General features: G+C 43.0%; 1 protein-coding gene across 4 annotated transcripts in view; it reads right to left on the bottom strand.

Annotated features, from left to right (window-relative positions):
* Window positions 1–23,390, bottom strand: part of FILIP1 (filamin A interacting protein 1) — a 79,870-nt gene that overhangs the window by 35,969 nt on the left and 20,511 nt on the right. For 3 of the 4 annotated variants that reach the window (XM_079970390.1, XM_079970391.1, XM_079970393.1), the window contains one exon: window positions 6,010–6,288. In XM_079970390.1, the coding sequence (XP_079826516.1) occupies window positions 6,010–6,288 (279 nt within the window). Of the gene's footprint in view, window positions 1–6,009; window positions 6,289–20,924; window positions 20,983–23,390 lie in introns of those variants that run through there. The other variant, XM_079970392.1, reaches the window with a different exon arrangement.

Raw genomic sequence — 23,390 nt, 5'->3', positions numbered from 1 at the left:
AAACTTTTTCCCATGTATCAGCAACACAACAACATCCCTGTTGCTTATTCAGGAGAGACAAATGAATAGCCCAGTGAAGTACCAGTTATACCAATTCAATGAATGGACTAACTCTGTTACATAATAATGCTGTGCTGGCTTGCACACACCCTCAAGCAACTAATAAAGTCTGATGTCAAAGGCAGGATATTGGGCCAGACAGACCGCTGATCTAAACCAGTGAGCCTATTATATTATTCTCTCTGTGTGTGTGTGTGTGTGAGTGTGTGTGTGCATGTGCATGCAACTATATATATAAACTGCACTTCCAGTGGGGCTGGGGGCTTTGCCTCCAGACGTTCAGAAGACAAAATGAGGAGGCGAGAACCGCGGCAATGCAGCAGAGCCCCACTTTGTTACTTCTTACATCAGGCTTTGAAACAGATCAAATGCGCCCTGGAAGACATCTGTCTGTTATTTCCTGCCATATAGCTTTTGGTTCGGCTTTATTGCCAGAGAGCTGCACAGATGATGTCACTTTTTCTGTGAAAAGAACCGGCCACCAGAGCCTTTTCACTGACATAATTCATTATCTGTAGTCTGGCCTGGGGACAGCAAATTCCCATGACCAGGAATTAACTATATACACTGCTTGATGTTGTCAGACTTTTTAAGGGCTGAAAGATATCATTTTTTGTTTTGTTGACACTGAAAGGGAGCCTTGTTCTGTATTATCGCACCAAAGGGGAAGGTTAGTCGCAAGCCTACGGTTCTGTGATCCTTGGCATTACAAGAAGCAAAATCAAAAGGTCAATGTAGATTATGTACACAGATCAAAGTGTGTTGCGATATGTCTTACATGCTTCAGGAATTAAGGCATCACAATGGACAAACCAGCTGACTCGCAGTTTGCCCTCGCCAGTTATTATAAATGCTCTCATGGCCAAATTTAGCCATCTGCAGATATTGTGTCCATCAGGTTTATCAGCGGCTGGAGTTGCTGAGGGGAACCAGAGCAGTGTTATTCTCTTTTCCAGCGATTACTGGAGGCTCTCTGGAAGACGAAAGGATGCCCATGGGGATCTGTTGGTTGTGCTCAAGTCGAGTAACTGTGTTATGATGCTGAGTAAAGCCTGCAGCCATTTGACCAAGACCAAAGGAAGAAGAAGAAGGAAAGAAGAACAAGGCTCTGGGGCAATCCTTTAATCCTGAGTTTCCAATCCCAATGAACTGGCATTGTTAAAAGGAAAAAAACCATACACATTGAAAACTTAATATATTGCCTGTTTTGTCCTTCAGATTATCCAGCTTCCCGCAGCAGTGCAGCTTCTTTGCCATCCCATTGAATTGGGGGGAGGACACAATTCTCACAGTGAACATGGAAAACTGGGTGGGGGAACAACTACTGCAGCTGTGAAGTTCAGGAGGTGTGGATAGAGCAAGGGTGGGGAAGATTCTGCAGCTTGAGGGCCACCTTCCCTTCTGAGCAACCTGACTTCCATGTATGAATCCCTTGAATTTCTGTTTTAGTTGCTTCTGTATGTTGTTACACTGTTTCCTTGGTGTTAAGCTGTACTTTGGTTTTAAAAGGCATCGTTTTTATATTGTACATAGAACTTACTATTTAGAAATTTTGAAATATTAAGTGGTTTGGAAATGCTTTAAACAAAATAAATTTGCAAAATTTGGCACCAGGAGCTTTCTTCCCTTTGTGACCTGCAAGTGCTAGCGGTGGTGTGTTGATTCCAACCAGGATTGCAGCAGGGGCAAAGGGTTAAAGCCCTCCTCCTCCACACTCTGGTCGTGTTTCAGCTCAGGGCCTCTTGTGTTGGGATGGTGGAAAAAACTGATTCATCTCTCACTGAAAGGTGAATCTACCTAACTCATACTTCCCAAAACCACATGGGAACCAAAATGCAGCCTTCCGTTCAAAATTTGCACAACTCTGAATTTTGCAATACATTTCTGCAGCCAAGCCATGTTCAGAAAAGCATGTACTGGGGGTAAAGAATGCATTTTTAAAAAATCACGTATTACTGAAAATAAGATACACATTTTTTGCAATGCATTTTTGTATTAGAGGAAACTGAACGCAAGTGTGTTTATAAGGAGAAATTTGCACTAAAATGCTGGTGAATTTTCACAAAGATATTAAAATAAAAAGAGGTGGATAAAGGAACTTAAAGACTGAGAAACTGAGAGAAACTGAAATTGACAGAGTCACCATCCCTGCTTACATTTTTGCTAACCAAAAATCACAGACATGCCTTGTCAAACTGATTACATCTAACAACATAGTCAGGTCTAGCTTTGCCCTTAGATTAAGAATCAAATTTCTCACAGAGAGGTGTAGAGCCTGGGAACTGTGAGTTCTGCTCTGCTCATGGAAAGAGGCTTTCCTGCAGCCTCATCCCCTCCCCGCCACCCGAGAAAGAAGCTTCTCTTGAGAGTTAGGGGCATACTCCAGAATAGCATTTGATGTGGCCTGGGGGCTGCAGCTGTGTGGAGGAAACGGCAGAAATCCAAGACCACCACCCCTTTGCGCAAGTGAAAGCGCCATCCACTCTCTCAAATGCTTCCTTGGATCCAAGCCAGTGTTACCTAAATGAATCACTGAATAAACACACACAGGAGACAGGAAAAAAGGCAAGCTTTGGGTGGTCCATGTCTTGCTTGGATACAGATACCAGAGTAGAAGACACAAATAGTGTACAAGTACCAAGAGGTCATACTGAGTTGCAAACAGTAGTAACCAGAAAAGGATTGGGCCTGTTGTATTTTGAAACATAGGATTGTAGAGTTGGAAGAGATCTCGAGGGTCATCTAGCCCGAACCCCTGCAACACAGAACTCTTTTGCCCAACGTGGGGTTCAAACCCATGACCCTGAGATTAAGAGTCTCATGCTCTACCAACTGAGTTATTCCATTGTTTATATGTGCAAGGAACGTTCACAAGTCATAGCGTAGTGAAGCCCACTTCAAGGCCTAGCTCCCCATAAAACTGGCTGTGCTTTCTTGGCTCTACAACCTCTGGCTGAGGCTTGCTGCTTGCAATGTGGTGTCATGTGAGAGAGCCTTCTCAGTGGGGGAGCCTTCCCCTTTGTAAAATCTCTCCCCTCCACACCATCCAGGCCTAGTTTCATCTACAGCAGGAATGGCAAATTGTGGTCCTCCAGATGTTGTTAATTTACAGGTCCCATTATTCCGGATTATTGCCCATGCTAGTTGGGGCTGACAGGAATTGGGAGTTCAAGAACATCCAGAGGCTTACAGGTTTCCTGTGCCTGCGCTATTGTAAAGCCCTGACTGATCACTTAAGAAGAGCAGCACAAGTATCTATTTTGTGGTAAACAGATGCATCAGTAAAATGGGTTTTGGACTTAATTTAGTTCCCACATAATTTTGGTGGCAGCATCATAACTAAGAACGCAAATTGTCCCTCATTTTTTATTGCCACATATTTAATTTGCAAAGTTATTTGCAAAATGTTGATATCTGATGGGAATATGCCCAACGACACACTTGTTTGGCAAGAATCTAATGGAATTCTTAAAGATGTCAATTGTTATTTTTTTAAAAAGAAAATCAAGTTAAATGCCTACTGAGCAAAAGACAGGAACAGCAGTACTTTGATGTGCAGCACTTGTTCCGTTTGAGCTGGCCAACAGGTGGAGCCTTTAAACCAGATACACACAAAACTAGAAAGGCAAATCCTTTTGAAGTTGGCTGTTTTGCATTTGTTCTCTTTAAGAAGGCATATATTTTGCAAAAGCCGTGTGGCCTGCACCTGAAAAGAAGACCAAGAGATCCCAGCCTATTGATAATCTATTGATATCTATTGATAGGCAATGCAAGAACACAGAGGTATGTGATGAATGGCATTATGTGTCAGATTTCCTTTATTCTGAGCACACACACAGACACGCGTTCCCTCACACAGCAAAGGAAGCAGAGGTGCTCCACTATGGCATAGCGATTATACCGTAGGAAAGGGCCATAGGCCAATGGAATAGCATTAAATTGCTGGCATTACCAGGTAGGGCTGCGAGAAACCACCACAGAACTTTGAAGAGGCCTGGCCACTTCATTTAAAATATTTGGGGGGCTTTCCCCTACCCCCCTTACCAGGCACCCCTGCTTATGACTAAATCAGTCACATCGTGTGCATTGCCCTAGCAAGTGCTTCTGTTGTGACATGATGACTGTTTAATGCAAAACTATCCTTCCATTCTCTGGCCAGAGCAGCGATGTCACGCTGGCCACGTGACCCGGAAGTGTCTCCGGACAGCGCTGGCCCCTGGCCTCTTAAGTGAGATGGGCGCACAACCCCAGAGTCTGTCAAGACTGGCCCGTACGGGCAGGGGTACCTTTACCTTTACCTTATCCTTCCATTTGTAGCTGCTAGCAAAGAAAAATCCCTGCTGTCGATTAGCCTGGTTTCGTTTATTTTGGAAGGGGAATGAGGTAGCTAGTTCAACCAGATGCTGCTGGACTGCTATTGGTTGTGCTGGCTGGGGCTGATGGGAATTGGAGCCCTATGATATCTGAAGAGGTATCTGGGTGGCGCTTGTGTTGTTAGCAGGAGGTTCCTCTCCTATCTCGTGCCTCATGTGTTCGAAAGGTCCTTTCCTTATCTATTTTGGTCAGGTGGTGCTTCTTCCTGCCCCCTACCTCCCCTCACCCAGTCTGTCAAACATTTCAGTGAATTTTTCAACCACGTTATAAAAATCCAGCTGCCTTCTTCCACAACAGGATAAACTCTGATAGGAAAGCTAGCCCCTCCCTGTTTCATCACTGCAAAATGTATAAAGATTTGTTTGCAGATGCCTGGCATTAGTGTAACACTAAAAACAGCTGCAGGGCTAGTCAGTCGTTGGCTCTTCGTATAGGAAGACCCAGAGAGAAAAGACTATGGTTAAAGCGCCATAATTCAAAACACCGAGCAAGGAGTTGACTGCATACAGCAAAGGAAAAGAAAAGCATATATAACATGCTACAATGTACAGTGGTACCTTGGGTTACAAACGCTTCGGGTTATAAACACTTCGGGTTACAGACTCCGCTAACCTGGAAGTAGTACCTCGGTTAAGAACTTTACCTCAGGATGAGAACAGAAATTGCTTGCTGGTGGTGCAGTGGCAGCAGGAGGCCCCATTAGCTAAACTGGTACCTCAGGTTAAGAATGGTTTCAGGTTAAGAACGGACCTCCTGAACGAATTAAGTTTGTAACCCGAGGTACCACTGTATTAGGTTACTGCAATAGCTGGGCCGTCCTGCCAGACTCTTCACCTTTTGCTTATTATCATCTGGGCCACTCTATCCATTGATTTGACATCATGGAGTCATCATGGGGGGGGGGGAGGTTTGGGGGGCAATAGTTTCTTTAAAACAGACACACAACCACCCTGTGGATCATTCAGTCTATTCATTTCAATAGCTCCTTCCCCCTGAGAATATCAACAAATGCTGGTATAATAGGTGCTGAGTTTCAGTACTGCTTTTGTTGGGCGGAGAAGTATTATATGTTTCTGTGTATTTTCTGGCAAAAGGCTTCCCTGTTCTGTTTGTGTGATGCTGTCTTGTACAATGGGATTTTTTCTTTCTTTCCTAATTAGTGATTTTTGGATGCTGTTATGAGACAGATGGAGTCATACAGACTTAGATGCTGACTACCTGGGCTCTCATTTCCTTTACAGAGATCACAGGGATGTAGTTTGGCCTTCAATCTTTCTTGACCTCAGAGAGGAGACTCAGCTTCTCCTTTCTTCCAAGTCAACTGGGACTTTATGCCTTTGAAGGAGAGTCCAAGTGTTCTCCCTAAGATCATTCATTCATTCATTCATTCATTGTTAATTTTTTATAAGGCCTTCCTACCAAAGGAGCCCAGAAATATGACTTCAAAATGGTTGGGTTATATGGCACATGTACACACGAACTCTGTGTTATATATGTCAAGGCACAAATGTTTTCTATAGCATAGAAGCAAAAAATATTTCAAAAAAATAGAGGGGCAGAGAATTTCTGATATACCTGCAGTTCTCCTTCCATTATACTAAGGAGACGAATCAGATCCTCTTTAGAAAGATCTATTGATTTCTTGCTTTTCCGCTCACTAGGACCTGGCAGTCTGCTGTGCTGCTTGACGTTGCTTGAGCCTGAGCCTTCATCTTCTTTCCGGTTAGATTTGTTCTTTTTCTTTGCATCTTCCAGAAGGTTTTGGTTTTCTGTGTTGCTTATAATGGTCTTTGACTTGGAGAAATGCCCGTTGGATGAGCTTTCTCCACCTTGATTTCGGGATCTCATCCTGACCTGGATAAAACAAAACCAAAAATAAAATAAAATTGAATGCTAGGGCTTTTAGTTTTATTTGAAAATTTGAAAACATGTGGGAAAATATTTGTTTATTTTTACGCCATCTGCACAGGAACTTCCAAACCAGTAACAATGTATTATTCTTTTTTTTTTTACAGTTTGGTGTAACTTCCTCCCAGGTAAGTTGGTACCAGATTGCAGCCTCCAATAACAGGGCCATATTCAGTTTTGGCAACAATTAAAATGCTTAGCTCTTCAACAAGTTCCTTAGTCACTAAAAGGACTTGGCAAGACCATACAAAACTGTAGCTTCCCCCCAAGTTTCCCACTGCAGAATATTTAATATTTTTGTCCATACAAATATTTTCAATTTCTGGCTTTCATTCTCACATGCAACATTTGTCACAATTTCATACTTCTCTCCTTCCCTCCCTTCATAATTTCTATTTTCCTATGTAGCTTTCCTGCCCTCAGAAAAGGCTTTCATCCACCTAATCATTACCAGTTTTTCTCCAACTGCACCTCTCAGCCTCTCCTAAACTATTGTAAGATGTAGAAGCTCCTCTCTTGAACTAATCAGTAAAGACCATTATCCTCTGTGGCTTAAAATCTCACCATGTTATCCTCTTCTGTCTCTGTTCTTGCAGCGTTTTTCGCAAGGGAAAAAAAAACCCTCTGTCTGTAATATTAATTAGGCACTTAATCTAATTACAGTGATTATGAAGACCAAAAACATGCAAATGCATAGTGAAAATAATATTATTTTGATCTTTTCTTAATAACCTCTTCCTCTGAATTTAATGTTCAGTTTGATGCTTGCAATCTTATCTGACTTGTCAACCATACACAGGACAACATGGTTTGGTGCAACTGACATCTAGTCTCCATGAGGAATTTAATAAGGCCAGATTAATAGTGACACTGTAAATCCTAAGGCACTTTAACAAATCTTTTTGGGGGAAACTACAGAGCAGAGATGTGATGTATGGAAGTGAGAGCTGGACCATAAAGTAGGCTGATCGCTGAAGAATTGATGCTTTTGAATTATGGTGCTGGATGAGACTCTTGAGAATCCCATGGACTGCAAGAAGATCAGACTTATCCATTCTGAAGGAAATCAGCCCTGAGTGCTCACTGGAAGGACAGATCGTGAAGCTAAAGCTCCAATACTTTGGCCACTTCATGAGAAGAGAAGACTCCCTGGAAAAGACCCTGATGTTGGGAAAGATGGAGGGCACAAGGAGAAGGGGATGACAGAGGACAAGATGGTTGGACAGTGTTCTTGAAGCTACAAACATGAGTCTGACCAAACTGCGGGAGGCAGTGGAAGACAGGAGTGCCTGGCGCGCTCTGGTCCATGGGGTCATGAAGAGTCGGACACGACTAAACGACTAAACAACAACAGAGCAGAGAAGGGCTTGCAGTTAGCCAGTGCTATGCTTGTCTCCTAAACATAGGTCTTATTACTTCTCAAATTTCCATCATTATCACAGTGCTGTAGTTTCAATGAATTCAGTAAGCTTTCCCTGGTAGAAGTAGCTGTGAGCCACAGAAAACCACTCTTTCTCCATCCTGAGCCTCACATCTGCAATACAAGGCTAATGCTGTTGTCTTTCCTAACAGAGCTGTTTGAATAAGGATTACGGATATAAAGCACTTTGAGCTCTCAGTATGTGCCATGCAACTGTGAAGCATTATTGCTGGAAGGGCTTTAACTCAGTGGCAGAACAGATGCTTTGCATGCAGAACGTTCTGGATCAATCCCCACCCTGCATCTCCAGAGGCAGCTAAAAAAGACCTCACCTGAAACTAGTTTGTGGCCATTTATTATACACAATACTGAGACAGCCTGCATGGACCAAGGTCTAACTTGCGAACAGGCAGCTTACCATGCACTATTGTAGTTTTCAATACCCTGGTTCCTTCTCCATTGCCACTCTTAAGCTCTGTAGCTGCTTCACCATTTTATTTGCCCCAGTTGAAGGAGAAAAATCAAGCACAGAGTTCTTCTTTGTAGCCTTATTTCCATTAGGGAAATGGTCATATGAAGGTTTATGGGTTCAGACTAAGTTGGTCCCACTGAAATCCAACCCACTGGCTCCTAGGCTCTTGAATACCTAAGCAGAATATCCTCACTCAACCAGTGGCATTTTTCTCTCTTAGAAGATCTGTGCCCCCACTCTAAAAATAAATATCTATTATGAACGTGAACAATACCTGTGGGGTTTAGGAAACACTTGGTGTCTCAGGATTGTGGTGGAAAAATAAACATTGGCCAATGTTTCCTTTCAGGCCAATTCAATTTGCTACTGAACTGTAATAGGTCATGAGCATTTCAGTCTACTTCCTTTTCAGGAAAAAGTACTTGGCTCTCATGGTGACTCAGATGTTTTGTGAGATCTCACTCCACCCCATCAGTAAGTGACATGAACATCACATAATAACCTATTTGGAGATTTCACATAGTTTAAGGGTGGGTCGGCCAATTACTTACTGATTGTAGAACATGCTTTTTATTGATGAGCAGTACATTTTTATTGGTGAGCAGTTCTTGGGGGAAGGCTGAGCAAGATCTCCTAGTACAAAGATTGCCAACTTGCTTGATGGCAACCTGATGGCACATTTGCAAACAGGAGAGATTGTTATGGGCACCACACGCTCCCAACATGACCAATAGCTCTATTCCGTTGACTACAACAGAATGAATGCTCTAACACAAAAAAGCTTGGGGATAAAACCAGGAGTGGGTTTATGTAAGGAATGTCTCTGAGCTTCACTTTGTAACTTGGCCCAATTCCTGAACTGAGCATGTGCTCAGAGGCAGCCTGTCTCTTAATCCTACGAGGAGGTCGACCCTCCAGAGGCACTAGAGTACACCTGGCTCTGAACAGTGGTATCTGGGGTGTAATGGGAGAACGCTTTACCTGACTTTTCTCTGGTTCACACATACTCAGGCAAATACTTTTGCACTTCCATGCATGCTGTTTCACATGCATATCATAATAAAAAGCTTCAAGAGCCTCTCCAAGCACAGGAGATTGCACTTTGCGATCTTTCTCTGTTTTCTAGGAATTTCATAATTCCACTGCTTTATTTATATTGGAGATAAGCATCTCTGATTTCTTTAGGCTGGGAGTATAAATGTGTTAAGTTGTGAGTTTAAATGCACCTGTGCTTTTATGTTTATGCTGCACCATATTAGCCAACATATGACTTATGATTCTTTTTGTTTTGTTTTGTTATAAATGCATACTCTATTGGTTGTCCCAAATAAACCATCGGTGTGATGTGAACAACCTGTTTAGGCACACAATAGTGTGATGCTTGACTGCTTCTCTGCGAAAGTTTTCACCTCTCATAATCAAGTTTTAGAGTCATGTGTTAAGTACACACGCTCTCCTAAATACATGTACCACAGGGTTCCTAGTAGAAAAGCAAATTAGATCCTACAAGCCTGAAATCTTCCCATCTCTGTTCCACATTATTTAATTGAGAGTTCAAAAATTATGGTAGATTGTGCTAACTTGGTAACAAAAGATGAGAGGGAAATCAACATAGCAAACTTGCTATTTTAGATATTTGCATACGAGTGAAATGAAAGAAGTATGAGAAATAAACAAATGGAATTTGCTGGTTTGGCACACAGAATGGATTTTTGACTTGCACTGCTTCAAATTCTTCATCCCCCCACAAGGAAATCTGTGCAGAATTCCAGTAAAGTGGAACCAGGAGAGATTAGATGCAAAAAGGGGGTGAGGGGAAATATTACAAGAACACTGATTTCATGGTGTTCCAAGCATGAAAACAGAACAGGACAAACAAAACCTGGTTTCTTCATTGATGTGGCTAATAAAAGTTGTTCCAGAACAAAACATATACCCAACCAGTATTATTAACAGTAAGCAGTTCACACTTTTTTTTAAGCAGCCAAATAACTACATTGCTTTAAAGCATCTCATTCGGTAAATGCTGCAAATTCATGACTGAATGAGCCTGGCAATAATAATTTTACCAACACTACACTACCTCAGCATCCTTTTGCATACAATATGCACAAATCACCAAAAGCCACTCTCATATGTAAAATTGGATATATATCGTACACCCAAGATGATAAAAGTAAAGGGGAAAATTAAAAATTAAAAGGTTAGTGTTTACGTTGTTTTCAACAGTATGAAGAAAATATTGCGTAACTCTTCAAGGCAGTGAATTTTTGTCTCATTTTATGTGGTAGGTACATGAGTGTTCTGGTTATTTACTTAAACCAGGGGTCTGCAACCCGCGGCTCCGGAGCCGCATGTGGCTCTTTTACACCTTTGCCGCGGCTCCGGGGCGGATACTAGCGAGGGGAGGAGGCGCATTGTGCGCCCTGACACTCCCCACTGTGGCGGGCGCTGTACTGGCTGTGACGTCGCATGGGAGCAGTGCGTGCGTTAGTCACGCACCGTCCCGACGTCACCTTCCCGCCCACTCACCCGCTACATTGTAAGGGGCATGTACGCTGGTCACTGCATTGAAAGGGGGCATGTACGCTGGTCACTGTTTTGAAGGGGAGTGAAGAACACACACACACAAAAAGGGGTCAAACAAAGAAATAATTTAAAAAGTGACAAAAAAGTTATTTTTATAATGACGAGTTTTGCGGCTCCCAGTTTTTTCTTCTTCGGAAACGGGTCCAAGTGGCTCTTTTTGTCTTAAAGGTTGCAGACCCCTGACTTAAACCTTTGTTGTTCTGGGAAACAGTGCTTCAATTTTCAATAATTATCAACATGTGTGCTTTTAATTACATGACTTCTACATTGGTTTTGCAGAGATCAGAAAGAAATATTTCCATGGAATTTGCTGACACGGAGGATGTCAGAAGAGGATCAACCTAATCTTGTTTTCTTTCATCTAGTGTAAGATATATACTCATCAGAGCTCTTGGGAAAACAGGCCAAATCAGATAATGCTGTGGCATCAGTAATACTTGTAGAATCAGATAAAGAGGCTGGTCGGAATTACATATAGATAGGAAGCCAGCGGAGAGGCACATGTCAGTTAGACAAGCTGGCTTTGACTAGCACCTCATTTCTATGAATTGGCTTAACCTAACAGTGGTGTAAGTAATAACCCCTTGTTCCCATCTCCTGTTTTCATTGACATTGAAATAGCTACCAATTCTACTGCTTTAATAGAATGCAAATATGTTCATATGAGAGAAGTTGAAGTGTCCATAGCTGAAATTGATTTCAGATGAAATTGATCAGATGAAAAAATCTGTACCAATTCACTAGTGGTAGCACATTTTTCCTACAGATCAACAGAGGCTGAAGTCTTATTTTTTAAATTTTATTGTTACCAGGGCTTTTTTTTCCAGCTGAAGCTCTCTGAAATTCAGTTCTAGCAACTCTCAAGTGAGCACCATTGCCATTATAAGGGAACAAGAGAGGTGTTCATGATGAGTCCTGGCACCTCTTTCTCTAGAAAGATAGCACTGATTGTTACATTTACAGTGGTACCTCGGGTTACAGACACTTCAGGTTACAGACTCCACTAACCCAGAAATAGTACCTTGGGTTAAGAACTTTACCTCAGGATGAGAACAGAAATTGTGCGGTGGTGGCGCAAGGCCCCATTAGCTAAGTGGTACCTCAGGTTAAGAACAGTTTCAGGTTAAGAACGGACCTCCGGAATGAATTAAGTTCTTAACCCGAGGTACCACTGTATATCCCATCTTTCCACCAAGAGCTTGTGGTTCTCCTCCTCCCCATTCTATCCTCACAATAACCCTGTGAGGTAGGTTAGGCTGAGAGACTGTGACTTGTCCAAAGTTACCCAGGGAATGAACCCTGGACTCTCAGGTCTTAGTCCCACATTTTCCAGGCTGGGTCTTACAGTATCATGGCAGCATGATACCCACTGAAAAGCACAATTCCTGCCTGGCAAGGAATGTTCAAGTCACATGCAGTCAGCTTAACTGACAACCATTTGGTCACTGACGCAGGAATGAATGACAGACATGGTTAGGGCTATCCTGATAATTCAAGTTTCCACACTCTACTAAAGAGGCATGGAGCAGAACAACAGAAAAGCCATTTTAAGGTAGCTCTGTATATGTAAGATGTTTCTTACTTTTTCTCTCCTCCTTTATGTCATCACATTCATCTGTGAGCACGGCTCCTGAAGTTTAGCTTAATATGAACAAACTGTATTTTGCTCCAAAATCTGCTTCATCGTCAGCAAAGAAGGATGAGATCTTCAGCAGGAATGTATCTGGCAAGTTACCAGATAGATTAGCTTGCCTACAAAAGGCTTCCTTTGCTCTTGAAATGGCTAATCCTCAGTATTAGGAAACTTTTGCCATTTTTTCTATTGTCAGTAGGAAACTGACTCTGTACTGTCATCCAAGTGTACCATGCATTTGTTCACTGTACTCTCAAACAGCTTTTAATGGTCATTACTCTTCCCACAGTAATGTCTTGTCTTGGTTCAATATGGCAAGAACTTGCTGAAGTCACCTTATGTGGTCAGCACAACATGCTGGGAATATACACAGCTGTTGGCTCTAATTTCTGGCTCCACTGCCCTATCTGTCAACTTCCCCATCAAAATTTTATATCATTGCCACACTTTGTGCAGAAACTTAATTCTAATTCTCCAACCCCAGTAAGGTAATGTTCAACACCTCTTGCAGAGACCCATCTTCTTCCACAGGCAATAACTGTATTCCTCTGTGAGAACTGATACATAGAGTGTTACACCAGCACTTGTTTAAGCTGAGAAGGGTAAGACAGAGGCAAAGACATGAGATCAGGATGCTGGACCAGATGGGACGTTGACCTGATGCAACAGGCTCTTCTCATGTTTTTATTTAGGTCAGAGCCTGGTAATAGCATTGTTGTTTGGTTGTTTAGTCATGTCCGACTCTTCGTCACCCCATGGATCAGAGCACGCCAGGCACTCCTGTCTTCCACTGCCTCCCACAGTTTGATCAAACTCATGGCTAAATCCTTTCCAGTAGTCTGCCAGGTTCTGGGTTCAGGATCCACAGTGGATTTGAGGCCTGACATAGGGCTTATCCATATCTGTTTGCCCCACCACTTTTCCCCAGCGGAACCCAATCTTTAGTGCTGAATTGGAACAAACAGTAATTGGGTTGTATGCGGATTGCTATTTGTTCCAATTTAGTGCTAAAGAGCAGGTATTCTGGGGGGGGGGAGCAGCAGGGCAAACGGAAAACTGCTAGGACCTGTGCCTAGCAGAAGTGTGGGTGAGCCCACACTGTCAAATAGATAACAATCATACAACGAGAACATCCTACCTTCTAGAGAAAACTTGTGATAAATCTCAGTGTACAGGACACAAGCTTATATTTCCTAGCAACTGCAGTTAGTGTTCAGGTTACTGAGAAGGACTGAATTCATGTGGGGCACTTTCCAACAAATAACTCCTTATGTGAAAAGCTGTAGTAGTACAAACCAACACAAGGGCAAAGCCACGTGTCTTTGAGTCGGCCTTTAGTGAACATTGCTAGACTTCATGATACTGTATATCTGGCCTCTTATAGTGAAGAAGTCTGTCATGGGCTGGGTGGATCCAAAGGAATGGTACAGCATGAGACTCTTCTTAATCTCAGGGTTGTGGTTTCGAGTCCTTGTTGGATAAAAAAATTTCCTGCACTGCAGGAGGTTGTCCTTGTGGTCCTTTCCAACTCTACCATTCTGTGATTCTGTGAATGGTGGGAGGCAGCAACGCGAGAACCCCTGAGGGAAGAAGGAAATTGGGGGGGGGGGGTCAGAAGCTGAAGCGGTAATAGGGCTTGGTGAGCAGGGAGAGTTTGTGGCAGAGAGAAGTCCAGAAGCAGGAGAGGAGGGAGGCCCACAGGCAGGGATGAATCAGGCTGGTGAAAAAGCCAGGGTGTCTTGCCTTCTTGCTACAACAAGCTCCCCTTCCCCCTTGGTCTCCCAGGACCAGGAGAGGAATGAAGGAGGAGGAGCAAAGACAGGCATGCCGGCATAGTTTCAGATTGCTTTGTAAGGACCTGGGGGAGGAGGAGACTTAGGCAGCAGTGGAAAGCTGTGGAGACCTTCAGCCTCCACAATTGCTTCATAGGGGCAGGACCTACTGAGAAGAGCTGCTGTGCCCTTTAGGCCAGGCACTCCTGAGCATACCTTGTTTTGTCTAATAAAGAGTTAACTTCACTTACTCCTGACAAAGTCATAGGGGTCTGCCTAGGAAGGGACATTCCCCAGCACAGGTGCCACCACCGAGCATGCCCTTCAGTCTATGGGCAGACCCAGAACAGGCCTTCTGCTGTTCATCAGACCATGCGGGCTAGAGTATATACTGGAGAAGGCAGTTCATCAGATAGTCTAGTGTAGACCATGAGGAGCTTTGAAGATAAGAACTAGCACTTCGAACGGTACTCAGAAATGAATCAGCCACCAACAAAGATAAAACAAAACTGGCTTCCAGTCATGAAAATAATGAAGAAACATTACACAGCACAATGATCCAGGCACCATGTACACATGCTAGTTTGTTTTCAATCTTATAAACAAGGGTATGTTTCTTTCATTCCCTAGCATATGGTTTGGTCTTTTAAATAATAATAATAATAATAATGTTTTGTCAGAACTAATTATACTCCTAAAGTATGAAAAGCATTAGAGGAACCTGCTACAAAGTGGATGGAGTTGTTACAAAACCATATGCCCTATTAGCACGCCCAAGCAAACCACAAATGCATCAGCATTCTGTATGACAGATAAAAAAGCAGGAAGTGGGAATAACACTTTTAGAGCCAAATTCTCAACAGCACACAGCTCTTACTGAAATGGCTAAATGAGAGCCAGATTTCCAATCGCATAACATTACTTCTTAAATTATAATTTCTATAGCAGAGTTCCAAGCATATCCCACACTGTAGCTCAGTAAACCTGGTAACACATCAGTATTATCTGCATACTGCAGATGTGAGGATGAAACTAAGCTTATTGTTACAGATCTGGGGTAACAGAGTTTGGGGGGTGCAAAGGCACCCATAACTGCTAGGGTTAGTGAATGTTAGAAAATAATAAATGGTAGAACTTAGTTAATATTTGGAGTATTGAAGGGAAGATGCCAAGCCTGTGAAAAAATACAGGCTAAGCTTCTCTTCCAAGCCAGGGTGAGGACCTGAGACAGAAGTCCTTAAGAAAAGGTTCTGGAAACAAGACATTAAGCCATCAATAGAAACCATCAACCAGGCAGGAGGCTCTGCGGGTGAGAGGAAGAGGTTGCCTAGGTGACGGGAGAGGGCGTGATGTCACACAGAAAAAGTGCTGTCCTTTTTAAAAACAGAGGTTTGGATAAAGGAGGCGAGAAGACAGATGGGGAGGAGTTGCTTGGAGCAGGGGTTTTGGGGAAGATGAAAGGAAGCGGGCAGGACTTCATGAGCTGCTGTGGAGGCCAGAACCAGTTTGGCAGGCTGGGGCAGAGTCAGATATGGCGGTCAGGATGCCTCAACAATCCAGGGCTGGAATGCTGGGGGAACAAGCCCCTCTTGAGATGAAATGCTCTGAACTCCAAAGTAGACCCAGGTGTAAATATGTGTACAATATACCATATTTCTTAAAAGACACTAGCCTCTGCTGTGCCTTGATTTCCCAGCAGAAAAACAATCCTGGATGAGCGACTGGAACCTCACTTGAATTTTGATACCTCTTGGCAGAGGTTGGGAGTAGCGTGCAACCTTTGTAACACTCTACATCACACCTTGCTGATGTGTGCAACAACCTGAAAATGTGGTTTGAAACGCAGCGATAAAAGAACAACCTCGCTGCTTTTTAAGTTGGGAATGTTTACATAGCATAAGAAACAGTGATTTGTCTCAAGCCATTTACTGAGGTTATGGCAGAAGTGAGACATGAGCCAGAGAATTCTTAATTCATAACTCAGCCATTCAGTTGCTGCAGAGTTCCAGCCCTTCTTAGGACACATTGAAATAGGTTAACATGCTAATCAGTGCTAATCACATTTTGACATAATGGTTCTGTATTAATGTCTTCTTAAAGAAACTGATCCTCAAGATCGGTCTATGGAGCCATAGTTTATTAGATGTTATATTTGTAACTGCTATATTTCTTAAACTACCAGGAGAGCAAGAACTCCTATGAGGTTCCCTCTTTTTGAGTCCCTTCACAGATTTTGTGGTTTCAAATGTCCATGTCTTGTAGGAAGCATAATGTCAATGCAAAATTCTGGACTGTGTTCAAACCTTGGCACATGCTCTGTTTTTACATTTTTCCTTTTCCATCTGGTCACCTATTGCACATACGTAATGCAGCTTATCAAAATCTATATTTTAAAATACAAGACTCGCTCATCTCTTACCGGCTCAACTAATTACAGCAGTATTTTACTGATGTGTGCCTGAAGTAAATTAATTGTACAATTGTACAAATGAAATGTACCCCAAAGGTTCCAAAGCTGGAAGGCTGGGTGGCCTTCCCCTACCTACTTGTCAGCCGCTCATCCTACTCTTGAGTAGGACCCTGGCAGAGAAACATGCCCGACTGGCATGTTCTCTCCCTCCTGGTCGATCGTTTGGAAGCTTCCTGTCTCCGTCACTTCCCACTTTGTGGAGTCAAAATATGCACCATCATGTGATAGACAAAAATCCCATGACTGCAATCATGGAGCAGGAATTCTAACACTACTGTCCTTCAGAGGGCTTGGGCTACAACTCCCATTGGTCCCAGCCAGCATGGCCAATTGTCAAGGATCATGGGAGTTGTAGACAATGGGCCATATTTGATTAACTTGCTGCACTAGCAGAAGCCTGCACAATGAGTCACACTGCAGTAATAGGACTTTACCCCCTCTTCTCCCCCTACACACCCTCTGCATCCTCCCCAAATCTGTTCCAGGGGTTTGGGAGAACCCCCAGAACAGCATGGGTTGTGAGAAGGAGAGGGGAGATCTCATCCTATCTGGAAGCAGAAATGCTTGCCCAATGAAACAATCTCCATGGTGCTACTTTGAATACAACCCCAAAACATTCTGAGGGCACCAGACTGGGGAAGGCTGACATAAGGTAAATTATGGATGCATTCACAAATTCTACCTGCAACCATTGTGATAATCTGCATGTGTTGAAACAGTGATCACTCAGCAACCACTATAAACAGAGCTTTCATATCACCTAGGTCAACTGAGCCTGGGGGCCAAGGTGAAATATCATGAATTTAGGCTCAGCTAAGGAGGAAGGTTTTGACCAAACTGCGGGAGGCAGTGGAAGAATGGAGTGCCTGGCGTGCTCTGGTCCATGGGGTCACGAAGAGTCGGACACGACTAAACGACTAAACAACAACAAAGGAGGAAGGTAGCTGGAAGCAAACCCTTTCAGGTATATTGTTAATTACTAACTGCAAAACCGACATTTGGTATTTCCCTGATATGGATTTTGGAATTTTCCTTATGGGCCAGCACAGCTACGTTTACTTTTGAAGCAATTGTCAAGTGTGTCAGTGAAAGAAGGGATCCCTATCTGCTCAGATAGGAATGTTCTTTAAAGATCCCCAATTTGCTAGATATTGATAAGGCTGGTTGCCTTATCATGCTGGTAGGAAGTGCTTTTGGTCTGAAGGGGCAAATGAGTATGAGACAGGCATCCCCGGGGCACAATTGCTGTTCCTTGGAATGTGACTAATCCACTATGTTTTCTGCAACATGGGGTCATTTTAATTCACAGAAGAGGACTTCACCACCATGCTGATTCTGGCATGAGCTGAGTCTTCTGCAAACATCTGTATGAACATCCAAACCACATTTTGTATGAATATCCAGTCCAAGCAACCTTGCCTCCAGTGAACTTATGAATTGCAAGGCACATTCTGGAGGGCTGCTTGGAAAAACAGACTAATCCCTATGTAACAGGGAACTGTAGCTCTGTGGGGATTTGAGCTATGGTTCTTTGGGTTGTTTGGTGGATGCACTTTAAATGTGCTTTAAGTATAACATGTATGCAGCCTTGGATTCAGCAACACTTTCTGAAACCCTGGGGAGCTACTGCTGCTCATAGAATAGTAGAATTGTAGGCTTGGAAAGGATTCTAAGGGTCATCTAGTCCAACTTTCTGCGTTGCAGGAATCATAGCAAAAGAATCCCTGACAGATGGCCATCCAATCTCTGCTCAGAAACCTCCGATGAAGAAGAGTCAACCACCTTTTGGAGGCAGCCCGTTCCACTGTTGAGCAGCTCTTACCACCAGAAAGTTATCCCTAATACAGTGGTACCTCTGGTTACATACTTAATTCGTTCTGGAGGTCCGTTCTTAACCTGAAATTGTTCTTAACCTGAGACACCACTTTAGTTAATGGGTCCTCCCACTGCTACCACGCCACTGCCGCCCAATTTCTGTTCTCATCCTGAATCAAAGTTCTTAACCCGATGTACTATTTCTGGGTTAGCGGAGTCTGTAACCTGAAGCGTATGTAACCCGAGGTACCACTGTATGTAGAAGCTCCTTTTTTGTCATTTGAATCCATTGGTTCAGGTCTTAACCTCTGGAGAAGCAAAAAACAAGCTGGTTCCATCTTCCATGTGATGGCTCTTCAGATATTTGAAGAAGGCTATCAAATCACCTCTTCCTCAACACACCCAGCTCCCTCAACTGTTCCTCATAGGGCTTGGTTTCCAGACCCCTTTGTCATCTTGGTTGCCCTCATCTGCACATGTTCCAGTCACCGTAAACAATACTGAGCTAGATGGACCAAAGGCAACGTCCTAGGCTCCTATAGAACACTATGATACACAATATACATTAACATGCAATGAGAGTTGAGTGTTAATAGGGGAAAAGCATGCATTCTCCCCAAGAGGCCTCTCTGTTCTAGTGCATGAAGTGGCTTCTTCTCCTTGCTTTTAAAAAAATAATAATTAAGGAGGTGCCCTCCACCCCTTCAGGGCTGTGCCCACCTCTAGTGTGAGCGGACATTTCCTGGAGAAGAACAAGGCAAGCCCCTTTGGCAGCCTTCTGTCTCCATTTTGTCTGAACAGTTGTTTCACTAATGCTACCCAACCAGGCTTGATACAATAACAGCAGTGCTAAAAATGAATGTACACAAGCCCTCAAGATTAACTTTCTTGGATGGTGACTGGCTCCAGACATTCTGCCTGGAAGCATAACGAGAGTCAAGTCCATTGACTCCAATCGCAAACTCAGTGCCAGCTGTCTCTGCACCGGCTAACAGGACCTGCGCTGTTTGTTCACCTCTAGAGAACGTTATTTTGCTTAACAGTGGCAGGGTCATATCAAATGAAGTCACCATTTAAGTAATAGCCCTGGGGATAATGGATAGCCACCCAGGGTAGTAGCAGTTATAATAGCACAAGACACATTTCCCCCATGTCCTTTCTAAATGAATTGTTTGTGCATCCTTGCAACAAAACAAAACAAAAAAGGAAAGGAAAGGAAAGGAAAGAGGAGGGGCTGGGGGAAGCTGTATAGTGCTAGGAAAGAGCTGAAAAACAACTTGACATTTACAGTCAACACAATCAACATGTAATCTAAGAGCACGCTCAAAAAAGTCTGTGTTGAAGGGTAATTGAAAAGCGGAGGGGTGGGGGAGAGAGAGAGCCATGGTAAAATCCAAGCCAAACTCAAGATTTACTGAAACCAGAAGGCTTGCAACACTGTAAGAAAGAGGAAGATATTGGCCGCGGATGAAAGCAGAGCATTTCACAGATAATGAAATAAAAAATTTCATTTTGGAACGTTTAAGCAGGAAACTTCAATCCTGCACGACCAGTTACAGAATAAAACGGTGCTATCTTTCATAAAAGAGACCATTCCCCCCCCCCCCGTCAAGTCCATATATTACTTTAAAGGTATAACTCAAAATCAGCCTTCAGCTGAATGTGATGGTTTAAAAGAGACAATACAGGAGATGGATAATGTGAGTATCTAGGGAATGAACTCCTGGGTGGTTTTGTAATATGTTTTGCTTTTCAGAGTCTGCTTGATATCTATCCTCATAAGGAACAAAATCAAGGCATAATTTATTTAAAAGCCAACTTCTCTACTTCCAGGACCCTCTGTTTCTAAATAAAAACAACAGTTGTGTAGCAGTCTAAAGACTGGACAAAGTTGACAGTGGTGAACTATTCAACAGGAAGATTTGACTTAGAACTGTAGTACTTGTAAAATCCATTTGCTGGTCTTTAGGGTGTCACAAACTTCTTCGCCATTTTTAACCACAAGAGGCTAACAGTTTCCCTCCCCACTCCCTGGAATTTGAGTCCTTTGTTACAAGCCTTGGTCTTAGACCCACACCACCAGCAGCTGGAGTTGCTATCCCACAATGCTGTCACATGCATGTTTACTCGGAAGCAGGCCCCACTGTCTTGGGATGGGCTATTATTTTTTAAAGGGGAGCCTTTTAGGCCTAGCAGCTTCCTTTAGCTAGGCTAAAGAGGATCACTGTCCACTTCAGAATCTGCAGTCCAGCAGATTCCTTTGCAAGGTGGTGTGGGGGCTGTATGCTGCCTTGGTCCCTCCTCCCCATTATCCCCTATAAAGCTTCAAAAGCAATATGTTGTTGGAAAATTCCATTCCACCTTTAGTTGCAGACATGGAACTGTTGCATGTCACATGTCTGTTTACATACCAGCACTGCTTGCTGGGAACTTCCGTTGTGTGTATAGCCTTTGCTTTTGACTGTCTTTCTGAGGAGAAGAAAGTGAGACGATGTGTTTCTTTTGTCCTGATTTATGTTTAATAAATTCGTAGCTTGTTAGTATGTTTCCACAAGCCTCATGCCTGTTCTGTTTGTGCAGTATGCTCTGCTGATATAGCGTGCTCAGTCTTTTGAAGTCTGAGTTGCTGATTTACATCGCACCAGAGGTTGGGGGTTCATCATGGCTGGAAGGGCATGATCCAGCTGGGGGCTAGCCAGCTGGAATCTCGGCCCCTGAAGGATGCTGACATATATCTGGCTGAGTGGCTAGTGCATGGGCTGCCTAGTCTCACCAGCACACCCCCAGAACCTCCCTCCCCTTTTGGCCCTTGGTCAGTTGGGCCAATGGTTTGGGGATGGGAGACTCAGATTTCCTTCAGATTCCCTGATAATATCCTATGGCTTTTGGGATACTTCTCCAGGGAACATAGGACTGCAGCCTCAATCACCAGGAAGTGATAAAGAAAATCTACACATTTAAATTTTGCATGTTTGTGTGTGTGTTACTTTCTCTCCAAATAAACATTTTGATTCATTTTTTTAAAGCCAAGAAATACATTGGAACATTAAGGAAGTATGAAAATTGATGGAGAGCAGAAGTCTAACCTGCTGGACTAGGAGATATAGATCAGATTGATTTATACTGAAATTGGCAAAGATCAAATTCCATAGTTTGCAGAGACCCCGCTGGAGTTCTTTGCACTTTGCTTTGGATTTTACCATCATAAATACATTAGTATCCACAAACCTGACTACCTCACTGCTCACTCCAGACTCCAGGGCACCAATCCAAATACAGCTCTTTCAAGGACCCCAATGCATACTTTACTCCACTGTGAAAACTGTCCATTTATTCCTATTCCCAGCTTCCTGTTCCTTAACTAGTTACCAGTTCATTAGAGGACCTATGCTATTGGTGTCCATATTTGTGAGGTATGCTAAATGAAAGAAAGTTACAGTGGTACCTCGGGTTACATACGCTTCAGGTTACATACGCTTCAGGTTACAGACTCCGCTAACCCAGAAATAGTGCTTCAGGTTAAGAACTTTGCTTCAGGGTGAGAACAGAAATCGTGCTCCAGCGGCGTGGCAGCAGCGGGAGGCCCCATTAGCTAAAGTGGTGCTTCAGGTTAAGAACAGTTTCAGGTTAAATACAGACCTCCGGAACGAATTAAGTACTTAACCCAAGGTACCACTGTATTTTGAAAACCACTTTGGGCTTTTCATTTGCCTGGCAGATGTGGTACAGTAAATGCAAAATATGCCTTTTGGAACCCAATCCTATCTGTATCTCCTTGTTGCAATTCCCACTGAGTTGTGCATTCTTTTCATTTCAGAAAGTACTCTGAGTAACGGACTTCATAACCCCTACAAACTGAACCTGGGTCTCTTATCTTGCTCTCTGTCTATTGAACTAGATATTTAAATGTTCACAGTTTCCAGGAAGGGATCTCTCTGCCATAATTCCGAGGAAGGGAGATACAAAGGCAGAGACTGGTTTTGTTTGCAAATTCCTTTGCCTGACACAGGCTGTATATGAATGTACAACTGGATGTATTACCAAAAACATCTAGTGCAGCGCTCTTTAGCACATTAGAGTTTGCAAAGAAAATAGCACAACAACCCCTAGGCATTGTTTCAAGCTTGCATTATTGTGTGAAACTGTGCCTGGAGTGGGAACACTGTTGTTAACATACATTGTGCGTGTTCTGGACATGCTTAACAATGGAAGAACCGGGGGAAAGCACATCATACTTTAAAAGAAAACATATACATCTCTGAAATACATCCCAGAAGTACTGTTCTATACCACCATGTGAGCACTCCAGAGAGTACGCAGATACTCTGATTGAACAGCAATGGCAATAGTGCAAAATCTGATCTCAGAGCAATTTTAACTTGGCACAATGCTCCAGAGAAACTTCTTTGGACCTGGGAATATAAGTATAAAAAATATTTGTTACTACTATGTCCAAGGATAAATGGTAAGGAACTGTGGTTGGTTTTTTTTTAATGCATTGGGTTATAGCCAGTGCTAAGCCTACTCAGAGTAGATCCATTGAAATTAATTGGCATGACTAACTTAGGTCCATTCATTACAGAGGGTCTAGTCCAATTAGAACTTAGTTGGATACAACCCAGATTTTCCATCTCACCATAGTTCAGTTTTGGCCATTATGTTGCAGATACCGCTGAGATCATACAATGGCTGTTACATATCTTGCCATATGCTTTTTATTAAAATTTTGATGAAATGTAAACCTCAAACTCAGCTGATCAAACTTGATTAGGATGATTTCATCAATAGCAGAAAAAATAAGATTGTGTCCAGGGCATAGGCAACCTATGGCCCTCCAAATATTGGACCACAACTCCCATCATCCTTGATCACGGGCT

This window comes from Podarcis cretensis (genome assembly GCF_951804945.1).
Source record: "Podarcis cretensis genome assembly, chromosome: 3".
NCBI classification, from domain to species: Eukaryota; Metazoa; Chordata; class Lepidosauria; order Squamata; family Lacertidae; genus Podarcis; species Podarcis cretensis.
This window is presented reverse-complemented; position numbering and strand designations above follow the sequence as displayed.